General features: G+C 28.0%; 4 protein-coding genes across 4 annotated transcripts; 2 read left to right on the plus strand and 2 right to left on the minus strand.

Annotated features, from left to right (window-relative positions):
- Positions 1-3,217: 3,217 nt before the first annotated feature.
- MKS88_002518 (uncharacterized protein) lies at positions 3,218-9,536 on the plus strand (the record flags this gene model as incomplete). Its single annotated transcript, XM_067215536.1, has 7 exons — positions 3,218-3,244; positions 3,484-3,551; positions 3,774-8,542; positions 8,685-8,737; positions 8,841-8,939; positions 9,184-9,308; positions 9,491-9,536. The coding sequence occupies 7 exons, from the start codon at positions 3,218-3,220 to the stop codon at positions 9,534-9,536; spliced, it is 5,187 nt and encodes a 1,728-aa protein (XP_067073952.1).
- Positions 9,537-10,175: 639 nt separating this feature from the next.
- MKS88_002519 (uncharacterized protein) lies at positions 10,176-12,670 on the minus strand (the record flags this gene model as incomplete). The annotated part of the gene is made up of 3 exons (XM_067215537.1): positions 10,176-12,110; positions 12,289-12,332; positions 12,592-12,670. 3 exons carry the CDS (start codon positions 12,668-12,670, stop codon positions 10,176-10,178), a joined length of 2,058 nt encoding a protein of 685 aa, XP_067073953.1.
- Positions 12,671-13,817: 1,147 nt separating this feature from the next.
- On the plus strand, positions 13,818-17,505 carry MKS88_002520 (ATP-dependent Clp protease proteolytic subunit; the record flags this gene model as incomplete). The annotated part of the gene is made up of 6 exons (XM_067215538.1): positions 13,818-13,850; positions 14,084-14,826; positions 15,068-15,129; positions 15,247-15,301; positions 15,691-15,723; positions 16,380-17,505. 6 exons carry the CDS (start codon positions 13,818-13,820, stop codon positions 17,503-17,505), a joined length of 2,052 nt encoding a protein of 683 aa, XP_067073954.1.
- Positions 17,506-18,607: 1,102 nt separating this feature from the next.
- MKS88_002521 (microtubule-associated protein RP/EB family) lies at positions 18,608-20,212 on the minus strand (the record flags this gene model as incomplete). Its single annotated transcript, XM_067215539.1, has 1 exon — positions 18,608-20,212. The coding sequence occupies one exon, from the start codon at positions 20,210-20,212 to the stop codon at positions 18,608-18,610; it is 1,605 nt and encodes a 534-aa protein (XP_067073955.1).
- Between the last annotated feature and the right edge of the window lie 2,598 nt (positions 20,213-22,810).

A 22,810-nucleotide genomic window follows, 5' to 3' on the forward strand; every position in this document is an offset into this window, starting at 1 on the left:
AGAGGGTTTTTCTGTTTATGCGTTATGAATACATGTATATATATATATATATATATGCACACGATGAACATGAGCATGTTTAATCGGTACATGTGTAATGTAAAATACATTTCAAAGCATTCACTTGTAATTTTCCAAATTCCTGAACAGGGAATAAAAACTCTTATTCTGTATCATATGCGAAGGGGAATTAAAGATTACCCAGTTAATTTACGTTCGTTGTGCGATAACTCATTCTTTTTCTTTTACGTTTTCTTGCTCGTTCATGCCAGGAAAAGGAAAAATATACATGATCATGCATATATATTATGTATACGCTAAATGTATCTCACACGGGTGTATATATTATGTATATGTTCCACGTATGTCATACATGTATAGTACATGTACATTTGTGAGCACCATTGCAGTAACAACCCTTTCATAATTTCACTGTTCGTACATATACTAATTGTTATTTTAAAAAAATTTTATTTTTCCGCATACGTGTAATAATCTACACGTTCATAAATTTTAAAGGAGAAAAAGAAGTCAAACAGAATTTTATATTGAAATTTAAAGCTATGTGTTACCATAGATTTCGTAAGTAATCCTTACAAGATCATAATAAAAAAAAAAAAAAAAAAAAAAAAAAAGTAGCATCATCGTTCGGTATAAATTATTTTAAGTTACGTATTAAATCAAAAAAGGGTAAATTTAAATAGTTTTCATACGCTTGATAAGATTATTTTATTTTTCCTATATTTATATGGGTCACTAAGAAATAAGGACTTGACTTTTATTTTCTCCCTTTTTTTTTTTTTTTGTGGTGTGAAGGAGAGCTTGCATTTTTATGCCCTGCATTTTCGTTATTCGTCCTTTTCATCAGTTATACATGTTTACAATTTTGCAGTTTTGCAATTTTGAAACTTTAAAACTTCAAAGATTTTTTTTCTCTTACCATTTCAGCATTTTTGAGTTCAGCTATACATAATTGCAAAAGTTGGGTATCATTGTATTTTTCGTCAAATGAACGAGTTGTTCTTGATGTATGTCATTGCATTTGGAAAAAAAAAGAGTATATTATATAATATATTTTTTTTTTCTTCTTTTTTTTTCTTCTTTTTTTTTCTGCGTATTTTCTACAATTAAGGGACAACATTTATGGTACGATTTTTTGTCGGAAAGTGGAAATAGTTTTGCATGTTCGTTTTATTTTATTCTGTTTTGTTTAATTATATTATTTTATTTATATATATATATATATATTTATATGTATATATATTTATATGTATATATATTTATATGTATATATATTTATATGTATATATATTTATATGTATATATATATATATGTATATATATTATTTATTTCATTCCATTCTGCTTACTTATTTTCTTTTATTTTGTTTTGTTTATTTTTTTTTGTTACACCTTTTTTCTTTTTAATGAGGGGGAACAAGAAATATTGTAGAGGATTTTTGTGTCGTGTTGCAAATTATGCACATTCGAATGGAAAAGGGAAAAATTTTGCAAAAGGGTTACAAAATATTTGTGAGATTTTATATATTATATAAAAATGAAAAAAATAATAATCGAATCATGCCAAAAGGAGAAACACCACGATAAAATTATTTGTCACTATATTGCTAAGTTTATATAAAGCATTTATTATGTATGTTTTTTTAGTGTACTACTGCGTGTTCCTTTCACATGGTTAACGAATGAAAACCTAGTTCACATAACACACATGCGAAACAAAAAAGAAAAAAAAAAAAAAAAAAAAAAAGAAAGAAAGGATAAGATAAGAAAAGAAAACATAACAAAACAAAATAATTTTTACCTACAGGAATTAATTTTCTGTAGCATAAATTTCACTTCAAAGAGTATGATTTTTTTTTTTTTTTTTTTTTTTCTAATTTTTTCGCAACACTAAAAAAAAAATACACTTACGCATATTACATTGTATAATAAAAGAAAACTGTATAACGCAAAAAAAAAAAAAAAAAAGTGAATAAAATAAAATATAAAATGTAAAATGTAATGTATTAAATATAATAAAATGAAATGAGATAAAATGAGATAAAAAAAGGCCTTTCAAAGATGCTGCATTCTTAAATTTTACATTAGAATAAAAACGTTTCAGCGAAATACACATTTTCTTCTTTATTTTATTTGCTATTTTGTATAATTTTATTTTATATTATTTTGTTTTTTTATATATTATATTATTTCGCTTCAATTTCATTCACTTTCACTTCTCTTTATTTCTCTTCATTCCATTTTATTTTTTTGTGTTTAAAGTTCTTTAATAAATTTACATATTATTACAATTGGGTCATTCTTATTATCACATTTTCAAATATTTTGTCATGAAATTATTGTATCATTTACTACCCATTTGCATTTTTTTTTCTTTTTTTTTCTTTCTTTTTTTTTCTTTCTTTTTTTTTTTTTTTTTTTTTTTTTTTTATTCTTCATTTTTCCTTTTTACATTTTGAACGGAAGGTAATGAATTCTTTATGTAAATATTACTAAGAAGGAAGAACATCGATATGCAAAATAATGAAATGTTTTCATCTTGTTCATAGTGTTATAAGTAAATAGGAAAGGAACACAATGAATGTTATTTTAAAACACGGGTATGTATTTGCACATATAAATGTATTATGCATGTATATATGAATTAATGTATGTATGTATGTATGTATATGTATACATATGCATGTACACGTATATGGACACATACGTATGAGTATCATTTTAAACATTTGTGAACCCGTAAAATTATCAACTAAGTTGATTAATAAAATATTATTATTTCTTTAGAGAAAAAAAAAAAAAAAAAAAAAAAAAAAAAAAAAAAAATAAAAATTTTGATACCTTTTCTTTTTTTTTTCTTCATTTTTTTAAGTAGTGGAATATTAAAAAAAAAAAAAAAAAAAGAAAAAAAAAAATATATTTTATTTGTAAAAGTATATATTTGTAAACATATTTTTACAAAGAAGAAATTTCTAATTTTAAGAAATATCGTTGTGTTAAAAACATTTCAAATGTGTTTTTAATGCGTCCTATTTGAGTTGTTCATTCGGTGTGTTATATTTCACAAAAAAGGGAAAGAAAAGAAAAAAAAGCGAATAAAAAGAAAAAAAGAAAGAAGAAATAAGAAATAAGAAGAAGGAACAACGACATAAGGACAAAGGACGGAACAACGAAGAAATTTTTTTTTTTTTTAATTATGAATGATGATCAGAAGACCGATTTCGTAAGTTGAAATGAATAAGTGCAATTTTTTGAAAAGACAAACAATTTTTTCGTTATTTCAACAAATTGTGATGTGCTGAACATTTTCAGTGCAATAGGGATATGCGCCGTTCGTATGTGCGTACAGATTTATGTATATGTGCATATATATATATATATATATATGTATGTATTCTTGTGCACACGTATATCCACGCCCGTTTGTATACTCATATACTTGTTTACTTAAAACCATTTTAGAGACTCGATCAATCAACGTCAAGCAACGGATTGTTTACCGTCATAGAGCGAAAGCCGCTCTCGTCATTGTAAGTAAAAAAAAAAAAAAAAAAAAAAAATGTAGTAAGCGGGAAAATGTTACTAAAGGGAGCACACGGTTTTCCGTGCATGTGTGCACGCATTCGTGTGGAAGTCTATATGTGCAAATATATGCATGTATAAATACGTGCATACATATATATATATATATATATATGTATACACGAACATACGTATGTGCACCTTCATGATTGCCTTCTTCCCCTTTTTAGAGATAACAACGAAAGTTTGAATATAAGCAATTTGAGTGACCCCCTTAGTAACTCAATCGATAGTTTGACGAAAAAAAAAGATGATCGTACACTTATCAGTGATAATATATGTGAAGCATATAGATTGAATAGCTCACAAATTTTAAATGACAATTTAGATAATACTGTAAGTAGAATAAGTTATGTAGATGATGATGTTTCGTCTTTTTATGATTCGGAAAAAGATGATGAATTTTATTTTGATAATGATATTTCCACTCTTGGGTCTTGTTACTCAATTTCAAGCCCATTGAAAGTTAGTAAAGGGAAAAAAGTAAGGAGCAGTGTGGCGTCTACAACGAATAGGAGTAGTAACAACAATAGCAATAGTAATAGTAATAACAATAGTAATAGTAATAACAATAGTAATAACAATAGTAATAACAATAGCAATAGTAATAGTAATAACAATAGTAATAACAATAGTAGTAACAGTAATAGTAGTAATAATATCGAAGGGCATAATAACATCGTGTTGGATGAGAATTACTCGTATTACGCCCCATATATGAATCGACATTATAGTAAGAAATATTCTAAGAGAGATCGAAACAAAAGAAGAGAAGGTGGAGGGGATTATAGTGATCAAAGTAAAATCAAAATATGCACGTCAAGTACACATGAAGATAATTTAAATGACTATGATAAAGAGGAATTAGTAAAAAGTAAAAACAGGGAATTATTATTTAATGAGGACATAGGGCATAATAAAATGATTGTTGATGAGAAATCTTTTCGCGTGAACAAGAACATTTACCGAATAGTAAATATGAATAAGGAGGACGAAGATGATGAGGAAAGTTTTTTAAGAAAACTTGCACATATTAGTAGAGGTATGATAAGGAAAAAGAAGAGCAAAGGGGGTGTACAGGTCCAGGAATCGGAAAGAGGGGAAGAACTGGAAGAGGCGGAGGAACACCATCACAGGCATAATGCAAATGCAAAATTTCGTAAGATGAGAAATATTTTTACAAGTAAGGAGAGCGAATCTAATGAAGCATATAACAAGGACTCGAAATATTACAAAAACTCGAATAGATTTAGTGAAGGGCATGTTTTAAAGAAATATAATTACCTATCAAGATATAACAGTGACAAGAGAATAAAATATAAAGAACTAAATAACAAGGAAGGAAGAAAATCGTATTCTGAAGAGGACTATGATGATAGACACTGTTATGAAGGTTACGACGAATCATTGCCCTATGATTATGCGATAACAAATAAAATAGAGTCGAGTGGTGATAGTAACAATGATAACAATGGCATTAATAACGAACATAGTGATAGTAACAACAACCGCAGTGCGCAGCTTAAAAAAAAGAGGGAGGACGAGTTAAATTCGAATAATGAATACATTTCAAAAAACAAATTGCCCAAAAAAAATGAAGTGAGGGAACATGAATTGCATGAAGATGATATATATTATGAACCATATACGAGAAAAAATATTAGGTCCGTAGCACAATGTAATGATGATAGTGATGTGTTAAATACTAAGCATATATTTCAAAAAAATAAAAAAAATGTAGATTATAATATTTCTAATAATGGAAAAGAGGTAATATTTGATGGAAACAAGGAAAAGATGATGATGAGTGGTCATATAAGATTTAAAAATATGTTATCAAACAAATACGAAGATTATTATAGTAACACAATAAAGCACGATGATTATTACCGAGGTGCACGCATAAAAAGAGACAGCTCTTTTGATGCAAACACCAATAGATATAATAAATATGCAGATAATTATGTATACAGCAACGCGGATGGGAAATATATGAACGGTGAAGGTGCGAATTATAGGAATGATGATGATATTAACAATCACAATATTAATGATAATAATGATTATAATAATATTGATAGTAATATAGATAGTAGCATTGATATTAACGTAGATAATAATGTCGATGGTAATATCGATAGTAACAAAAGGAAACTTGTTTACAATTTGAATAAGATGCAGAAGGAGGAAGGCGATGGTAAAAAATATTACAGCAACGTGTATGGCAAAGCGAATAGAGTGCAAGGAGATGAAGACGATTATACTGACACTTATAGAAAAGAGAAATATGTGGAAGGTTTATCTGACCGAAATAAGATAGATGGTTACACTAATGATGATTATAAAAATGTGGAAGGAAATGTCGACTTTTACTACAATAAAAGGGCCAATGCAATAAGCTGTAAAAATATAAATAAGAATAATAAGATAGAGAATAATATATGCAGAGATGAGTACAACCATTATCAGGAGTTTTATTATGATAGGGAGTTATACAACGATAGGAAGATATACAACGACAGGAAGTTATATGATCATAGGAACTCTCATCATGATAACTCTTACGATAACAAAAGTAACAAGTATTCTTCCACTGTGAATCGAAAATATGAAGAAGGCGATTCTTGCCTGTACGGTGCAGGTACTTCTTCAACAGCTGTCCACAAAAATGAATATTATAATAAAAATTATTCGCATTTAAAATCAAATGATCATTTAAATGAGAATTACAATAATATTATGTATGAATATAGTGGAAAGTCAGGTAACGACGTGTACAGCCGTATGAATGCAAGAAATGGTTATAACGATGCAGATTATTACAACGATAGTGGTAATGTTAGTGGTAATGTTAGTGGTAATGTTAGCGGTAATGTTAGCGGTAATGTTAGCGGTAATGTTAGCGGTAATGTTAGCGGTAATGTTAGCGGTAATAATAACAATGATGACGAAAATGATGATGGTAATAACTATGAAGTGAGAGTTGCGCAGAATAACCCGATTTACAGCACGTATGAACCGTACGAACAAAATAATGAAGAACATAATAACGGAATGTATGGTAAAATAAAATATAGGAATAATTACAACATAAACAATGTATACTTCGATGAAGATCTAGATGAGCAGGGTGCATATTTAAATGGTGTAAACAGGTATCAAAATATGCCCAATCAACAGAGTCATCATACTCAATATGCTCACCATACGCAGCATATGAATTATAAGGAGCCATTGTATGATCAGGAAAGCAGCAGGAATAATAACATGCTAAATGAAAAAGGATTAAATGAAAATGGTGAGAAAGTAAAGGAGGATAATCACCAGCAGGGACATATACCCTTGACTATATCCGATCCCATGAATGATGAAAAAAGGGAGGAAGAAAAAAATTCAACCAAACTATTAATTGATTCAAAGAGTAGTACAAATGGAATTACAGAAATTATCGATGGGAAGGAGAACATGACAGTCGGTTTAGTTAATAAGGATAATGTGATATCTGAGGATAATGTAAACAAGCCAAATGCAGTGATGGATAATAACAATATATTAAATCAAAATGTTGTTCTTCCTGTTGTTACTACCTCGTCTGCACCCCCTATTGGGATGAATAATACTGAAACTATAAATAAACAAAGTGGTGAACAACTTCATACACCTACTCCTGCTGCACCACCACCTCCTGCTCCTCCTGTGAAGAGAAAAAGGGGAAGACCGAAAGTAAAAAAGACATCAACTGAGGAAACACAACAAAATGAAATACAAAATAGCGTAATACCACCTTATCAGGGAGTTGGCCAAAATTTACAAACAAATAATTTAAATACGGTTAATACGAATATAATAAATGACCCTAACCAACCATTATATAGTAACATAAGTTCAGTTATTAACCCATCCTATAATAATCAACTGGCACATAATATAAATACGCATTTACATATACCTCCTGAGCTGCAGCCCCATGGTCAGACTGTGAATTTTCAGGTACCACCAGGTCCTACTCAGACACTCATTCATCAGTTAACCGATCCGATAAATCAGCAGTTAGGACAACCCATAGTTCAAAAAATTGGAGGTCACTTAGATAACCACTTAACACAGCAGGTCGGCCAGCCATTAAGCCAGCAAATAGGCATGCCAATTAGTCAGATTGGCCAACAGATGAATCAGCAGATGAATCAACAGTTAAATCAGCAGCTAAATCAGCAGTTAAACCAGCAAATAAATCAGCAGCTAAACCAGCAAATAAATCAGCAGTTAAATCAGCAGATGACTCATCAATTGAGCGAGCAACTAAACCAGCAGCTAAATCAGCAGCTGAGTCAGCAGCTGAACCAGCAGTTGAACCCTCCCTATAACCAGCACATGTACAATAACAACAGTTTAAACAACAACATGAATAAGCAAATGACTCAGTCGGTGTATATGATTCCAAATAGAATAAACAACAATTTTAATGGAAATATGAATGATGAGCAATATGGACCAATATATGCAAATTTTGATAAAGATGTACCAAACAACAATAACGTTGATTCGAATTATTATTATACAAATGTAGATCAAATGAAAAACCATAAAGAAAAGTTTTTTCATGGCGGTGATGAAAATGGAAACAAGAATAACAAAAGACATACTACTAGATCAACTGTCAGCGCATCAGATGAGAGAAACTCAGATAGAGAATTAAAAAAAGTACACAAAAAGAGGGGAAGAAGAAGAAAGACTGATAATGAACAAGACACAGATTATAAAACAGGAAATAGTAACACTAACGCGAATGCTAGTGTTAATACTAACGTTAATAATAGTGAGAACATGTCTCAAGGTACACATAAATATAGCGTATGTAATGAGAATGTGAGAAATGAGCACAAAAGTGATCCAGGGTACTCAACGTTTGTGGATGAAAACAACAAAACTGTTTCTTATAGTAGGGAAAAAATAAAATAAAATTACGAAGCATAGGAATGCATATCTTCATTCATTTTTTATTACAATATATTTGCATTTTATTTTACTACATTTTATTGTATTTCCTTTTTTTTTTTTTTTTTTTTTTTTTTTTCCTCAAGGAGTCTCGTATCACCCTGCGGATGCCGTTTGGGAGAAGATATCAGGTGTTAAGGTAATGAAATATGTGGACATGTTTTATTTTAAAAATTTTTACATTTCATTTGTAATGTTAAAATATTTTTCCCTTTTTTTTTTTTTTTTTTTTTTTTTTGCAGTTCGGTCCTATGATTTTAACAGCTCAGAGTAGGACAACAAATGTTATTTTGTCGAAAAAGAGATCGATTGAACTGGGGAATATTCTGCATAACCTTATAGTAAGTTCCTGAGGAAGGGAATGCATTTGTTTTGTGGGGATATTGATTGTTTCTTCTTTTAAGAAGCATAAACATATATATATATATCTGTGAGTACGTATGTGTATGTTTGTGCTTATAAGTACACTTCCTTCCCCCTGTGTGCCAACATTCGTCAGTATTTTTATTTTTGATACTTTTACGTCGGCGTATTTATCTTCATATTATTTCTTTCCTTTTTTTCCATGCTCATTTATCCATATAGTATGGTTATATATACAAAGGAGACAATGTCAGGCTGACCATAGGGAAGGAATCGAAAAATGTTAAAAGTGGCTCACCTTTTTTCTTGCCAAGTTTTATGGACTGCAGTATACACAACGACGACGAGTTAGTTTATTTTTTATTTTTTCCGCACGTACTTGTGTGGAATATGCGTGTATATATATATGTAGATATATATAAGACAAATTCATGGATCTCTCCGAATATGAACATATAATGTAGACACATGCACATACATATATTGTGTATGTATTTTAATTTTTATATATATTTTTTTTTCTTTACAGCCTGGGGTCCGCTAAGATATTTTTGTGTTTTGTTTACCTGAAGTGATATTTTTAATATGTTTTATTTTTGCGCTGGTTTTTTTATTATTTTTCAAAAATTTTTGTAATATTTTATTATATTTTGCAATGCTTTATACATGTTTCATCTGAACTATTTTTTTTTAGAAAAAGGGTATTTTTATTATGTTTTTTTTATTTTTTTATTTTATTATAATTTTTTTTTTTATTTTTTATTTTTATTTTCATATTCATTTTTTTTACTTTTATTTTTTTTTGTTTTTGTTTAAAATTATGAGCAAGCAAGGAAAAAAAGGGGAATAACAATTTGGCTAGTTGTTAAATAAACGACAAAAAAAAAAAAAAAAAAAAAAAAAATGCCCTTTTGGATGAATAGGTATATAACTCCTCCATTTCGTAAGAAACGTAAAAAAAAAAAAGAGAAAAGTACGGAAAAATGTTAGTCTTAAAAAATTTTAACACATTTCAATGCGGAAACATACTATACAAATAAGTATACTTACACACTTGTGTATAATTTGTACTTCTACAAAAATACGCTTACAAAGGTAAAATATTCTACTTAACATATTGTGCAGTTTTCAAAAAAAGAGGGTACAAATTTTGGTAGGAGAGATAAGGGAACAAAAGAAAAAAAAAAAAAAAAAACATATATCCCACTCCCCCATTATGTATTAACATCCATTAGCATATAATTTTTAATACAAGCATAAGAATAGAAATGTTTAATATTATTTTGAGACTTAAGAAGAGTAAACCGTATGATGGTTTTATTCCGAACCTTATAAATTACTTCAACGTCTATGATGTAATCAAATGTGTTGTATACTGGATAGGGAACAACTGTTTTGTTAATATTATAGTTTTTGTTGTATACTGATAAAATAGCATTTTTCTTCTTATCATTTGTGTTAAGTTTTATGATATCGTCGATATGTATGCTAGAAAAAGGATCATCTGTTATACTTTCGCTTTCCTGACTGTGTTCGTGTTTTTCACCTGATCCACTGCTTGTGAAAACTTGGCTATCATTTGTGCTGTGCTCGTCATTGCTACTACAAGATATTATTCCTACACGTTTGTTCATCCAGTACGCTTTATTTGTTGTTTTTTTTTTTTCTGTACATAAGTAATTTTGCGGGTCTTCAAAAATAGCAATGGAGGAGTGCTCTTCATCCATGTTATTAACAAGAGGATGTTTCATTGTATTATTATTGTAAATTGTACAAGTATATGTTTTATTATTTTTTATCATACTATTATTTTCGTGTTGTATAAACATACTTCGCGTATTTTTAGTAATATCTTGCAAGTTTTGTTCTTTAAAACATGTTTTGTCATTAGCTGAATGTATTACTATTTCTCCTTTTGCATGATCACAAATTAATATGGGTATATTTACAATCTTTGCAAGAATTTTTAGCTCACGAACTAAGTAAAAGTAAGCGCTAGACTTTGTAATGTTTAAACCTTTTATTATTTTGGTTAAGTTGTATATTCCTATCGATGACAGATTTTTCAAATTATTAGTAAATTCATCGTGAGAATTATTTCTCTTCAAATATCTATTTTTAATTTGTAGCAATAAGCAGGTGAGCTCACTAAGACTTTGCACACGAACAACGTAAAATTTACGAAGAATATCGTCAAATGAAATATCGTTCTTCTTCACATTTTTCTCATTTTTCTTGTTTCTCTTCGTCTTATTGTTCTTCTCTTTATTATTCATCTCTTTTTTTATTTTCTCTTTTATAATATTGTAAATATTTGATACATCGTTAATAAAACTAAAATATATAAAAACTACGCTACTGTTTGAGCTATCATTATTAACTATATAATCAAGCAACAAATTCACTAAAATTATTTTATTTATTTTTATTTTATTTCCATAAAAAAAATATATTTTTGAACTTTCTATTCCATTCGATAATAAGTCGTTTAAGGAATTATTTCCTGTTTTTACTGACTTCACATTTTTTAAATTTTGCTTCATGAAATTGGAGTACATCAAAAAGTCTTCCTCTGATCGTCCTGACTGTTCATATTTTTTTGACTTCTCCCTCCACGTATTACCATTCCTATTGCAAGAAATTTTGTTAAAATGTTTATACGTTAACAAGTTGGTATTTTCGCACAAAAAAGACCTGTTCCTTGTTCTTTTGTCTTTACTATTATTTGTTGAGTAGGCACCCCCGTCTGATCTAAAATAGGGTGACATAGAAGAAGATGGTAGTGAAGTGATAGGCGAGAAATGCGGAGAATGACGAGATGAGTGATGGGATGAGTGACAGGATGAATTATAAGAAGAACGACGTGACGAGGACAACAGCGACGACAACGACGACAGCGATGACAGCGATGACAGCGATGACACTGAGAGTGCGGAACGGTCAGGGAAATTTTCACCTGAACGGGTCAGGTATTTCCTACGAGCGCAGTAATTTTCTGTATCGCTAAATGAGCAAATATTATTGTAAGTAAGAAGCCCTGAATTCACGGCTTGGTCCACTTCTTCTTCTTCTTCTTCTTCTTCATCTTTTCTTATACCTAAATCGTTCAAGTGATATTTAAATATTTCGTGCTGAATAACATTTATTTCCTATAAGCAAAAAACAAAAAAAAAGATTAACAAAAATGTAGGTGAAAAATACATGTGCTTTGAACAAATATACATAAAAGTATATTTATGCAAACAAATATTACGCAAGCATTGCGTATATGTATGTTCTTATATTGAGAATATAAAAAAAAAAAAAAAAAAAAGAAAAAAAACTGACTTCCACATGACCATCTTCCAAATAATTCGTGCTTACTTTTTCAACTAAAAAGACAAAAAAAAAAAAATCCAATTACACATTTAATACATAGCATAAACAACACAAAAGCAGTAGTTATATAAATTTTGGAGTTCCCACGATAATAGTGGAATATGTTTATTGTATAAAAGTGTCCAACGGTTTATTTTTAATTTTTATTTTATTCTGTTCTATTTTAATATATTTTGGTTTATTATAATTTTTTTTTTCAAGTCATAAATTCCACATATTCAAATTCATTTATATATAAATGTAGGAAAGTACTTGTATTTAAGTTATTCCTGTATAATTTTTTTTTAATTTTTTCCGATATATTTAAATATTCTATATCAGTATTCTCCATCGTTCTACATTTTCAAACTTGGCATAGGAAATTACATTTTTTCATATCTCAATAATATATATAGAATCTTATGGTATTGAAGATATACAGAAAAAAAAAAAAAAAATTGTTCTTTTTTTTTCCCTTTTCTTTTCCCTTTCCCTTTTGCTTTTTTTTTTTTTTGAAGGGCTGTAAGGGGAATTGGATGTAATTCCCCCTTTTCAAAAAATAAATTTTAATGTATGAATACAACGCAGTTGGACCTAATTATAAGGAAAAAAAAAAAAAAAAATTGAAAATAAAATTGAAAAAAAAATAAAATAAAAATTACAATAAAATTAAAAATAAAAATAAAAATAAAAACATATTTTAAAATAAATAAATATTTTAAAATAAATATAAAAGTGTATACGTATACCATAATCAAAAAGACCGCAAATTAAAAACACGAACGCAACCAGAGCATACACAATAATGTACTAGGCCAATAAATACATTTGTATATAAGAGAGATATATAACTAACGAAAGAGCGCTACATGCTTGCATATGGCATATATATATACATTCCAAAATCAGGAATTGATGAGTGTATTTTAAGTCATTTGCCCATGGTTTAATACATTATTTTGTTTAATGTGAATGTATGTATAAATTTTCAAGTATAATAACATTATTACCTTTTTTTAAGGCATATTCTGCTAAAAAAAAATATTTTTCTGTATTAATTTAAGAAAATGAAAAGAATGATAAAACTGTAATTGATATATGCAAGTAACAGCCTATTTGTTTTAGATGTGTATTTTCAGTGGTATTAGAAAACAGAGGGTAAAAAAAAAAAAAAAAAAAAAAATTTTAAACAGTACTTGTTGCATATATATTAAGCATACTGCGACCATAGTAACTGCATGATTTGTTCTGAGTTTTGAAATTTATATATTTTTTTTTTAAATAGTAAAGTACCAATTTTATATCGAAAAAAAGCATATAATATACGTACGTATATACATGTGTGGATAGGAGTACGTGAGTGTGTACAGCAGGACGCGTGTGCATAATTGCCCATATGTGTATAACAGTTTATAATTTTACATGTACATATACACGTTTATGTGTGTAACATAATAAAACTGCACCCAGTAGTAAATAAAACAACGGAAAAGAACAATATGGAGTTATCAATAGACGCGCTAAAAGAAAAGGTAAATTAAAATTATGAACGAAAAGAAATAAAGAGTGCACTGACTTTGTTGTTATTCAAATGTTAAGACGATTCTTATGAGTTTGCATATGTTTAAACATATACTTAAGCTTATTGCGTTGATTTTGCACATATATGTGCATACATGTGTGTATATACATGTATATATATATATATTTATATGGACCCATACGTACAGACATGTTTCACCCCTATGTGTGTACCTTTCTTCAGTTTCTGAACATGAATAGCGATATAGAATTAATTGAAAGGAAGCTAAAGGATGAAATGTGCAAGGTGTATGAAGATGATATTAATCCCTTTTTGATATTAAACGATTTTGAAAACATCAAACATGAGTTAAGTAAAATAAACAAGGAATTAGACAATTTATATGAAAGAAAAAAGATAAGCATAAATTATATGCATAGGCAAATGCAAAATTACAATTTCCTATTAAATTTAGAAAATAATTTAGATATTGCATCAAAACAATTTAGTAATTATCATAACTCGGAAATTATACTTAACAACTTTTTTTATGATAATATAAAAAAGTTTTTACTTCATATAAATTATGATGAAATTAAAGAGTTGATACAGTTAGATAACCAACAGAAATATTTAGATAATAAAGAAGTAAATTCCAATAGTCAGTTAAGCGGTAGGTATAATGAAACAGTCAATGGTAAAAATTTACCAACGAATTGTGCAAACTTCAAATACAGTGTAAACAGTGGAGAATTAAAAGAAAATAAAAATAAAATATTAAATAATGATACCACTACCAATGATAATAAATTAGGCAAAATAGGCAAAACGAATAATAAAAATGCAGGTGATACGGATTATTTATTTAATCCTATTGACGATGCAACATTTCAGTCAGTTCCTGCATTAATTCGAAGGAGAGCCAAGTTAGACGATATTAATGTAATATATAAAGCCTTGTACGATATGGCCTTAAAGAAGGGCAGGTTACCAATTAAAAGAATAATCTGTTTATATATATATATATATATATATGTGAATGTATGCGCATAAATATTTCTTAATGTTTAGTAAGCCCAAGGCTTACCACGTAGGCATATTCGACACAATATCGCGTATGTAAAATATAAGCGAATATTCATGCTTATACATATGTGGGCGCGTGGACATGTACCTACGTATTTGTATATATATATACGTAATTTTACATATGTGCATTTTTTTCAGCTGCCTTCCCGTTGAAAAGTCTGAGTTAACTCAAATGAACTTGCAGGTTTTTGGACAAACAGGTTTTTTATTTTTATAAAAAAAAAAAATAAATAAACTTATATATTTATTTTTATTAATTGTTTAGAATTTTTTATTCGTTTTTGCAAAATTTTTTTTTTTTTTTATTTTACGAGCAGGTGAAGCAAAAATAGCTACATTAAGATATTTAAAAATTATAGAAGTTACTAACAAGTATTAAAAAAAAAAAAAAATACATATATGTAAAAACATATACGTATATAAATATAAGCATTTGTATATGTACATTATACCTATACATATATATATATATATATAAATATATATATACGTTTTAAAACTTTAATATCTTCTTGGCAGTTTTATTATTTAATTATTTACACACGATACCTTCTTATGATTTTTGTTCAAGTTCACGTGCGCATTCACATGATCCATCTGTTCGTCATTTTTTCGTTCAACTTTTCGTGTTTAATAGAGATTTGATGAGCACTTTACATTTTATAGTATATTTAATTGAAATATTCGTGCTCCACTACAAATGTATTTGTTATTTCTTTTTATTTCATTTTATTTCTTTTTTTTTGATTTTTATAATTTAGAACCGGTACTGTGAAACTACTGAATTGTGCGGGGTTAAAAAAAAAAAAAAAAAAAAAACTTGCCTTGCAGGATAGAAGAAAAAGAAGAAGAAATAATATACCTTTCAGGAAGGAACAAAAAAAAAAAAAAAAAAAAAAATATTTACCTTGCAGGATATAAGAAATAAAAAAAGAATGAGTCCAAAGATGTAACAGATTATGATGGATATTTCTGAGAAAATAAATACGTAGAGTGAACGATTCTTGGCAGAAATTACGCCGAAGATGAAAAATTTTTGTTTGGTTAACTTTCTATCTTTTTATATTCTCGGAAATACCTTTTATTTTTGATAATACGTACAATTTTCATTACATGTGTAAATGTGTTAGTTTTATTTTATAAATTTAATGACATCAAAGAAAACCTATTTTTCAAATTTTAAATCGAATGTATGTATATGTTCATGTATGTCTGTTTGCGTGTATGTATGTATGTATGCATGTACGTATGTATGCATGTACGTATGTATGCATGTACGTATGTATGCATGTACGTATGTATGTATCTATGCTTATATACATTTATGTGAATATGGCTATATTAACACACGCACACAGAGGATACAGTACATACACAATAAGCGCAATATGAATTTTAGCTTTGTAGAAATTTTTTTTTAAAATACTCTTGTACAAATTTTTTTTGGTAGAATTCAATCGCTTTGCAATACTTCAACAATTTTAGAAATGATATATTTTTTACTATATTTATTTTTCATCTTGGTAAAAAATAATAATAAAACGCAAGCAAAAAAAAGCTTAAAGAAAACGAACATCTTAACCTATATACATTTTTCGAATACAAATTTTATTAACGGGAAAATTATAAAAAGAAAAAAATTATATAATAGTTTTCAAAAAGATGACAATGATTTAGCAATTAATGGAAATGAAAGGGAACATGTCCTGACATCGTCATCTGATGCATTAGGAAATAAACTGGAAAAAAGAACATCGAGTGACAAGGTAAAAGTTACAAGAGGAATAGGAACAAATATCGGGTATGAAAATGCGGAAAATTATGTAATAAATTCTGAACAAGTCATAATTGACAGGAGCGAAGAAGTTGGTGATGAACATGTCAGAAAAATGAACAGAAAAAAAACTATTATAATAGAAGAAGGAAAAAAAAATAGAAAAAAAAAAAAAAGTTATGAAAAAGTGGAAAACCTTATATCTTGTAGTGATAACATAAAAGACATAAAAAAAGATGTAAAATTATTTTTTTTTAAAAAAAGAATAATTTATTTAACGGAAGAAATAAATAAAAAAACAACTGATGAACTTATTAGTCAGTTATTATATTTAGATAACATAAATAACAACGATATAAAAATATATATCAACTCACCAGGTGGATCAATAAATGAAGGGTTAGCTATACTAGACATTTTTAATTATATCAAATCAGATATACAAACTATATCATTTGGTTTAGTTGCATCAATGGCTTCGGTAATTTTAGCTAGTGGAAAAAAGGGAAAAAGAAAGTCGTTACCAAATTGTAGAATTATGATACATCAACCACTTGGTAATGCTTTTGGTCATCCACATGATATTGAAATACAGACAAAAGAAATACTTTATCTTAAAAAACTTTTGTATAGCTATTTATCCAAATTTACAGATCAAACTATCGAAACTATAGAAAAACATTCAGAGAGGGATTATTACATGAATGCATTAGAAGCTAAGAATTATGGAATTGTCGACGAGGTGATAGAAACAAAATTGCCACATCCGTATTTTAGTGAAATTTCAAAAGAAAAAGAATAACCTTTTACACAAAATCTAAGGAGTAGAGGGGTTTGGAAAGTTAACATTTTAATTCATCAATGAGTTTTCTTTTCACGTTTAAGAACAACGGAGTGGTAATGTTGTAACAGGTTTATGTGTGTTATCTTTTTTTTTAAATTTTAATTCTGATTTTTTAGTCTCCACAAAAGCGTTTGAGCATGCCACTTTTGAATTTAATACGCTTTTTTATTATTTCATTTTGTATAATATTATACTACATTTTGCTTTTTTATATTATGTTATGCTATGTTATGTTGTATTTTTCATTTTATTTTTTATTTTTTAAAATAACTAAGCAAAATAAAGTTAAACGCGAAGAGGAAAACTATTTAAATTTGATAGTAAAATAACCAAGGGGGATGATAATAAGGATACGTTGTACTGCCAAAATGGATAGAAAACATAAAGGAATTCATTACTTGTGCTCTTAGTTAAGTGTAGAATATTTCAAAACATGATAATTTTTAAAGTTTCATTTTAATAAAAGAAATAAATATATAGCGTATTTAAAAAAAAAGCAAAAAACGAATATATCTGAAAAAGAAATAAACATTATTTTATAATGCATATTATATGTATAGTATATATATATATATATATATATATATAGCTTGCTTTATATAATGTGCAATATATTTTTTTAAGACAATTTATCAAATTAAACTTTTGGACAAAAATTTTGGAATTACCTCAAGGGAAAAAAAAAAAAAAAAATTAAAGGTAAACTTCCACAGTTACATATACGTGTATAAGTAGCAGATAACAGTGAAAGGGATTGAAATTAAAAATATAAATTTAAAAATATAATTTAGTTGTGCATTTATTTTTGGAATATGCACTTTTTTGTATGTTTCAAGGAGGGTGTTAGCATATTTTTAAAAATGTGAAATGTAGATAAATTTAAAAGAAAAGACAGATCTGAATTTTAGTTTAGTAATATAGGGAGGGGTGTTACAGTTGCGCGGGTATATGTATATGTACGTTTATGCGTATGTGTGCTTATACATGACAGTGTTTTTTAAAAAGAGTTGAAGCATTTATTTTTTGTTTCTTTGAATGTGCTACATTATAAGCTGCATCACTAGGAGCACATCGAAAAGTCGGTTGAGTTTTGTCTGTTACACTGATCAGTGTACAGATCCGTATCTCTATTGGTAGTGAGGTTTTGTAAAGCAAAGTTTTGCCCATTATAACTATTATCAGAATATAACACTTCATTATGATCATTATGCGCATTATCTTCATTGTTTTCGTTATTATGTTCATTTTGGACATTTTGGACATTTTGGACATTTTGATCATTTTGGTCATTCTGGTCTCTCAGATCGTTTCTATTGTCGGTTTTATCCTTTAATGAAATAGTCTGGTGAAAGTAAGTATTTTCCCGGGCATATATGATATATTGTATGTCATCAATTCTTAACACATTATCATCAGTTTGATTGCACAACAATTCTAGGAATCTCAATTTGTTGTAATAAAAGTTTTTTTGAAAGAGCAGAATTTTTTTTTCATTTTCTTCTTCTTGCAATTTATTTTGTAGCAGCATGATATCCTTATTTTTACTCTCTAACTGTGCCTTTAATTTTTTGTTTTGTTCAATTAAAGAGTTCATATTTTTTTGATTTTCAACCGTGTTGCATCTGTTATGGTTGAGGGACAAAGATCCTTGTGAGGAAAGTTTGGTAGATGTAGATAGCCTTCTATTTACATTATTAATGTTATTATGTGTGGAGATGGTGCTGATGCTTGCGTTGCTGTTATTATTAGTGTTGGTATTTATGTTCATGTTCGTGTTAGTTTTAATGGTATGCTTCTTGTGCGTTTGAGTATCTTTATAGGAAAGGGAGTTAGAGTAGTTGTCGTGGGCTGTGCTATGATGAATACACTTCTTTTCTGATGTCATAAACTTTTTACTATTGACGATAGTGGAGTAATTATTATTATAATTGTTACTATTGCTACTCCTATTTGTTGAGTAATTATTACCGGAATGATTACTGTTTCTACTTCTATTTGAAGCATAACTGTTTGGGTAACTGCTGCTTTTCCTAGCACTGCCTCTACTACCAGAGTTAATTGCAGTGGTAGGTATTTCTCTACCTACAGCACCCAAGGAATCAATATTTCTCTTAGAACAGTTATTAACTATTTTATTTTCACTGTTCATAATTTTGTCTTTTATAATATGGATATCTACCTTAGCCCAGTCTGGTAAGAAATTATTAAGAAGTCTATAGTCCCCTCGTTCACCTAATATACTTATCTTTCTTCTCTCTATAGCATCATAATTAATTATTTGTTCATTATTATAATCCACCATTCTTTCAAAAAAAGCTTTAAACCATTGTAAAAATTCTAAATTGTCTTGATATTTTCCCTTAATAAGTTTATCAACATCCATATATTTTTTTATACCCAATTTATTAAAAACGCTTTGTATTAGTTTATAGTTTATTATACATTCATATTCTAATTTCGCATTCCATTTCACTTTATTTAAAATAGACTTATTAGGAAATAATATATCTAGTAGTTGAATGTATACAGCCCCATTTGAACACTGTTCAATTTTTGTTATATTTAATTTCAACTGTTTATTAATCCATTCTATTAATTCTTTTCGACTTACAAAAAATCCAGAGTCCATATTTCCTACTGAAGACACTTCTTTGGCTTCGTTCATTTTTGTTAATATTTCTCACTCCTCATTTCATTATATTTTAAGAATAGCATATCACAATTGCGTACATACGTAAGGTATACGTACAAATATGCATATATAAGAAATGCATACATAAGATCAGAAATACGTACAAAAAACCATAGGAACATCCGCATATACATACAAAAATATAAGATGTTGCTCAAAATGTTATTAAACTACGAAAGAGCCACTTTTTCCTTATGCAGCTTCTTAACATAATTTTACCACGTTTTTAGATATATGTATATATAGTGCAACAAAAATTTGCGCAATATTTCTTCCACTTCTTAAAGACATATACTGTTCTTATATAGCGTTAAATTGTGTCTTATATATAGACATATTTGTATCATGTATAAGAGGATATACTGTGCATATTTAGGTACAAATGCTTATATTCGTATTTTACTAAAGCTAGCAATTTGCCAGAAGAAAAAGTGAAAATTTATATGCCCACAAAAATGAAGGCATATCAAACTGGACAGGATTAAAAGATAAAAGTAAAAAGCGATGACGCTAAATTTGCGCAGATGTTCAGCTATGCACATAAATAAAAAAATATATATACATACATGCGTAAATACTGTTTACAAACTTGTGTATGTTTTTCTTTTTAGAGAAACATATTACTTTTTCCTAAAAAATGATATACTCCAATTAACTAGCTTTTTTTGTGTGCAAATATGTTAAGGTAAAAAAAAAAAAAAAAAAAAAAAAAAAAGTCAGGTAAAAAAACAAAACGGAATAAAAGTAAATGACGGGTAAACTCAAGACAATAGGAGTTTAAATAAAAATAATAGAAGGAAAGGGGGAATGCGGAAATGAGCAGATGATCAAATGTGGAAAAGAGGGAATGTCGATGTACGGAAAAGAATGGGTACATTTTAAAATTATGAAAAAGTACGTGCTATATCTTACTTTTTTGGACTTTTATTCCCCTTTTTTTTTCCTCATTTATGTAATAATTAATTCTATTTTACCTTTTGTACCAGTGCGAATATGACATTACTAATTGACAAAGTGATAGGAGCCACTTCGTTTTGCAAATTTTAACGAACAGTGCGAAAGCACATGTATAAGAAAGAACGAGTGAAGGACAACATTTAACGTCTCCTCAAACACTTAATCTCATTAAATGGCATGACAAAGTAGGGAATGGTATTGTAATTTAACTGATGCACATTAATGAAAAATACAAGTGTTCATAAAATAAGTGTTTTTAGGTAATGTGAACACTCAACCTTAAATATTAACACATATGTTGTAATATGGAACTACATTCCTTCCATCTGCTGTGCACTTAACGGAATGCATGTTGTTAAACATGTCCATACACTCCTTTGTATAAATTTCGCTAAAAGGTGAAAGGAGTTCTGTTTTTTACAGAATTGCGCACCCATTTAAATGCGTAAACATACATACACACATACTTATATATATTTTTGTGGATATATGTAGGAATATTCATTATATAAACTTTGTTACATCTCCCTTATGATTTTGAACAAACCCCCTGAGAAATCGACCTTCTTACCCGTGAAATGTTGGCCCTTTTTTATTTAAAATTTAAAATTTAAAATTTTAAATTTTAAATTTTAATATTTTATTTTTTATTTTAATTTTAATTTTTTTTAAGGCATTTTCCTCTTTGTGACACATTAAAGAAATACAGATTATATAGAACAAAAAATATGGTCGCTTAACGTGAAAAGTATGTAATAGGGTAAAATAAAATAAAAATAACATCGCAATAATTTTTTAAGGGATGATAAAAATGTAATATATATATGATATTTCCATGCATTGGATATATAATTTTATATTCTCAATTTACATACAAAAAAAGAAATGCTATTTACTTTTTTTTTTTTATTTTTAAATCGATTTGTTTTCATTGGTAGATTAACCAAAAATTAACCAAAAATTAACCAAAACTGCTGCAATTTCTTAAATTACTATTAAACCGAAAGATCGTAATTCGTAATGTTTAAGACCATACGGCAAAAGATGCAAAAGGAAAAAGAGGATTTCAATAGTGCACATTAATATATGCGCGAATATAAATTTGTATGTATGTATGTACGTATGTACGAACAAGTATACATATGTGCATATATGCACGCACAAGTATACATATACGCATATAAGCCCGAACAATATACATATGTGCGTATATGCACGAACAAGTGTACATATACGCATATAAGCCCGGACAAGTATACATATACGCATATAAGCCCGAACAAGTATACATACGTGCATATATGCACGAACAAGTATACATATACGCATATAAGCCCGAACAAGTATACATATGTTTATGTTTAAATATGGAAAAGGCAATGTTAAGCTTACACAGCATAAATACATCTGAAAAAACTGTATCCCTATCTCTCTAAATTAAGGCAAAAATTACCTTAAAAAATATGCTTATATATATAATAAATAAATTAAAACCATATAAAAGAGTTCATATAAAAAAGCATTATTTGAAAGAAATTTTAGAAAAAAAAAATTTTATCCAAACATTATTTATTATACTATAAATGTATATATGTATGTATAAATGTATGTATG

Source organism: Plasmodium brasilianum, chromosome 8 (assembly GCF_023973825.1).
Source record: "Plasmodium brasilianum strain Bolivian I chromosome 8, whole genome shotgun sequence".
In the NCBI taxonomy this organism is placed as follows: domain Eukaryota; phylum Apicomplexa; class Aconoidasida; order Haemosporida; family Plasmodiidae; genus Plasmodium; species Plasmodium brasilianum.